Source organism: Postia placenta (assembly GCF_002117355.1).
Source record: "Postia placenta MAD-698-R-SB12 unplaced genomic scaffold POSPLAscaffold_7, whole genome shotgun sequence".
Classification (NCBI taxonomy): Eukaryota; Fungi; Basidiomycota; class Agaricomycetes; order Polyporales; family Adustoporiaceae; genus Rhodonia; species Rhodonia placenta.
The window spans coordinates 366,659-370,660 of record NW_020169838.1 but is presented as its reverse complement, the minus strand read 5'-3'; the positions used below and the strand labels follow the sequence as shown (position 1 = coordinate 370,660).

At 57.3% G+C, this 4,002-nt stretch overlaps 1 protein-coding gene across 1 annotated transcript; it reads right to left on the bottom strand.

Annotated features, from left to right (window-relative positions):
- Positions 1–1,926: 1,926 nt before the first annotated feature.
- On the bottom strand, positions 1,927–3,303 carry POSPLADRAFT_1056600 (hypothetical protein; the record flags this gene model as incomplete). The annotated part of the gene is made up of 6 exons (XM_024480807.1): positions 1,927–2,246; positions 2,296–2,467; positions 2,516–2,605; positions 2,655–2,873; positions 2,934–3,101; positions 3,154–3,303. The coding sequence occupies 6 exons, from the start codon at positions 3,301–3,303 to the stop codon at positions 1,927–1,929; spliced, it is 1,119 nt and encodes a 372-aa protein (XP_024338801.1).
- Between the last annotated feature and the right edge of the window lie 699 nt (positions 3,304–4,002).

Sequence of the window (4,002 nt, the reverse complement as noted above, 5' to 3'; positions counted from 1 at the left end):
CAATGACAGAGCCGAGGACAGCTCAGATTTCAATAGGGAGGAGGATAGCTACGAGCTAGTGCCTCGATCGGAGCAAGCGCAACTCGCCGACGCGAAGCTCGACGACGTGCTCGAATTTCATCGAACGTTAGCAAAGCCCGACGGCATCTCCGAAAGCGTTTACGAAGGATTCATCAAATACTGCATGCAATTCTTCCTCGACAACGACACCCTCTGGCGCAAGGACAGTCACGGAGCACACAAGCTAGTCGTCAAACCCGGCGATCGCCTTCGAATACTTCGAGAATGCCACGACCGCACCGCACATCGAGGAATCTACGCAACCCGAGCCTTCGTTAATGAGCGATTCTGGTGGCCGTTCCACTACGCCGACATCGCTTGGTTCGTTCGATCGTGCCATATCTGCCAGTCTCGACAAGTGCGTCAAATCCTCATTCCTCCGACCGTCGCAGTACCTGCCCCCATCTTCGCGAAAATTCACATCGACACAATGCACATGCCGGCCTCGGGCGGATACAAGTACTTGGTCCAAGGTAGATGCTCGCTCACGACTTACCCCGAGTTTCAAATGCTTCGAAAAGAGACAGCGAAGGCCCTCGCCGACTGGATCTTCGAAGACATCCTCTGTCGATGGGGCGCGCTTAGTGAGATCGTCACCGACAACGGTACGGCGTTCATCAAGGCGGCCGATTACCTTTCGAAGAAGTACCACATCAACCATATTCGAATCAGTGGGTACAATTCGAGGGCGAACGGTCTCGTCGAACGTCCGCACTTCAGCACGCGACAAGCCTTGTTTAAGACAGCCGACGGAGATGAGAAGAAATGGTCCCAAGCTGCGTACTTTGTATTTTGGTCCGAGCGCATCACGACTCGACGACGCATGGGCTGCTCACCCTATTTCGCTGTTACGGGCACCCATCCGCTCATTCCTCTCGACATCGTCGAAGCTACGTACCTGCAACCACCACCGACTTTGATTCTTTCGACGACCGATCTCATCGCCCGTAGAGCCATTGCGCTTCAGAAACGCGTCGAGCAAGTCACCGAACTCCACTCGAAGGTCTACGAAGCACGTCGGACTGCAGCAATTCGCTTCGAGAAAGAGCACGAGCACTCAATCCAGGATTTCGGCTTCAAGCGCGGAGCCCTAGTGCTCATACGCAACACGAAGATCGAGAAGTCCCTCAACCGCAAGATGCGCCCGCGATATCTAGGCCCCCTCATCGTTGTCTCGCGCAACAAGGGCGGCGCGTACATCGTGTGCGAACTCGACGGTACAGTCCTCGATCGACCCATCACAGCTTTCCGCGTCATTCCGTATTTCGCGCGCAAATCCATTCCAATCCCCGAAGATCTCGAAGATGTCTCGACCGAGCGTCTTCGAGAACTCGAACTATCGAATTCTCTAGGCGACGACGATGATGATGAAGTCGAAGAAGCCGAAGAACGCGACGAATAGAGGTTCTTCCCTTTTGTTACTTGTACAACACGATACGTACTCTCTTCTCTCCATTCCTGCTCTCACGTTACGCGATATGCTTGATTTTCGCCTATGTTCTAGACCTGCCCTTGTACGAGTATTTTCGATTCAACTCGATAGCCGCGACATCGTTCGACGTTCTACGAACGCTTCGATTCGACCGTTGCGCGGAGGCTCACCTTAGACGAGTCCTCCTAGGCTGTGATGACAAACTGAGCCTATATTTTCATTAAGTCCATTTTCCCTCGCTACGAACATTTCTATTTCACCTGCTATGTCCTTCGATCATATTACGACTTGCTTCGAACACACTTATTTTCATTTCCTTTTCTTAGTTCCCGCTAGGTTTCATCTAGGCCAAGGGCCACATTTTTGATTCGACTATCAACGCAATATTCTACGACATAAGGACAACTACACTACAAGACGACTCGCGCCATCGCCTAGTCATCATCGACAGCCCCGCGCACGAACCCGATCCCTCCCTTCGCAAGCGCGGCCTTCTCCATCTTTTGAAGGTCGAGGTCCATGTCGTGGAGGAGCGCTCGATGGCGAGCGATGTGAGCGCGCTCCTCGCGGATGACGCGAATGATCCCCCGAGACTCGTCGTCGAGGTCAAGCGCGTCGAGGTCGTCCTGTTCGAGCCCCAGGCGGCTGGCCCCATCGAGAGGCCGTCGTAGAAGGGGGCGCGGAGGCTCGTCGACTCGGCGCTTCTTCGAACCACTCGAGTCCGCGACCGAAGGCCCAGGAGAGGTCGGCCGAACTACTAAGTCGTCAGCGAAAACCTAGGACAAGAAGAAGAAACGACTTACTGCGCTTCTTTGTGGTTGATCCCCCGCCGCGCGTTTTCTTTGTCTTGCCCAGGACGGACACCTTGTCGAAGTAGCAGCCCTGTTGGAACTGCGCGCACCTCTCGCAGGTCGTAGCGTTCTCGACCCACACGCATTCGACCGGGGCCGAGCGGTAGCCGGCGCAACGATCACACTATCGAAGAGTTAGCATCGAACAGCTTCAACGAAGAATCGAGCGTACCTTTTGTCCAGACTGGCGCTTCTCAAGCGCAACGGCGGCCATATCGACCTCCGCCATCGCGAACGGACGTTCGAGCGTTCGAGGAGTCTTCTACGAAAGAGAGATTAGTAATCGAAGCACGATAGAAGAGACCACTTACGACTGAAGGGTCGTCCGACAACTCGGCGACATCCTCGTCGACCCTCGCGCGCCCTTTCCCCTTGTCGAGAAGTCCCTCGGCGGCCGCGATCCTCGCCAACTCCTCGTCGGCGGCCTCTTGTGCGCGACACTCGTCTTCGGCGGCCTGCCTGAGACGGTCCTCTTCGTCCTTTCGACGCCGTTCGTCTTCGAGGCGACGGTCCTCGGCGGCCTTCGCACGCTTCGCAGCTTCTTCGACGCGTCATGCTTCCTCTTCGGCGAGGCGCTTCTGCTCTTCGACCCGTCGTTCGACCTCGGCGTCGATGGCGGTCGCGAGCTCGGGCCAGTCCCCGCGCGCCCACTCGACCCAAGACCCCGACGCCCGCTCGGCGAGCTGTTTGACGGCGGTGGCGACGCGCAGCTCCGTCTCCTCGTCGCGGATGGCCCCCAGGGCCTTGCGATAGGCGAGCTGTTCGAAAACAAAGGGTTAGTTGGGTTATGCAGATTTACGAGCGACTTACCACGAGCGGCGACAAGTCTTGCGCCCACTCTTCGACTACATCGAGCGCGGCGTCGGCGGTCGGCGGAGCCTCGAGGACCACGAGCAAGGAGGCGAGGCGGCGGTTGACGAGCGAAGGCATCGAGGCAGGGGTGGCGGAGCGAGACGACATCGTTGAAGCAGCGAGTATGCGAGAGAGGGCGACGAGGTAGCGACGAAGGAACAATGGGATGGGGAAAATGAGGCTAAGTCTACCCTGCTTATAACCCCTTTCCGACCAGCGTTTAGCGCCGGCCACGTGGCGTTCGAACCCGACGCGGGTTGTCATGCCGCTTCGATCCGTTCACGACCATCGCGCTTCTCGCATCACGTGGAGGACCGAGGGCGGTCCAAATTTCAATAGGGAGGAGATGATAGGCGCCAAGCCCCTCTGGGCCCCGATACACCTCTTTTCGGCACTCGCATCCCGCCCGGCACTTCGACTCAGTCTCCCAACAGTTCGATTTTGCCTTCGACGCTCTTCGACATCTTCGACGGTGCGCGACGCTTGCTCGAAGCTCGGCACAGTCGTCCCGATGCCTCGCGCGTAGATCCCGGGACATCTTCCGCATTCGGCGAACAATAGGGCCACTTGACGCCGCTCGGCCAAGCGCGCGCTTCGCTCCAAGCCACACCGAAGTAGCCGGTCTTTCCCGATTAGGTATCGAACCTCGCGGCATGCCTTCACGACGGCTACCGGTCCGAAGTGGCCATATGTTGCTCTTCATCTCCGCGTTCGGCATGACGTCACTCTACCGATGGACTTGGTATGTGCCCCTCGGTGAGGCAGCTTCTTGAGGAACAATGCAAAGCCCCTTGTACCAGGGTGCCA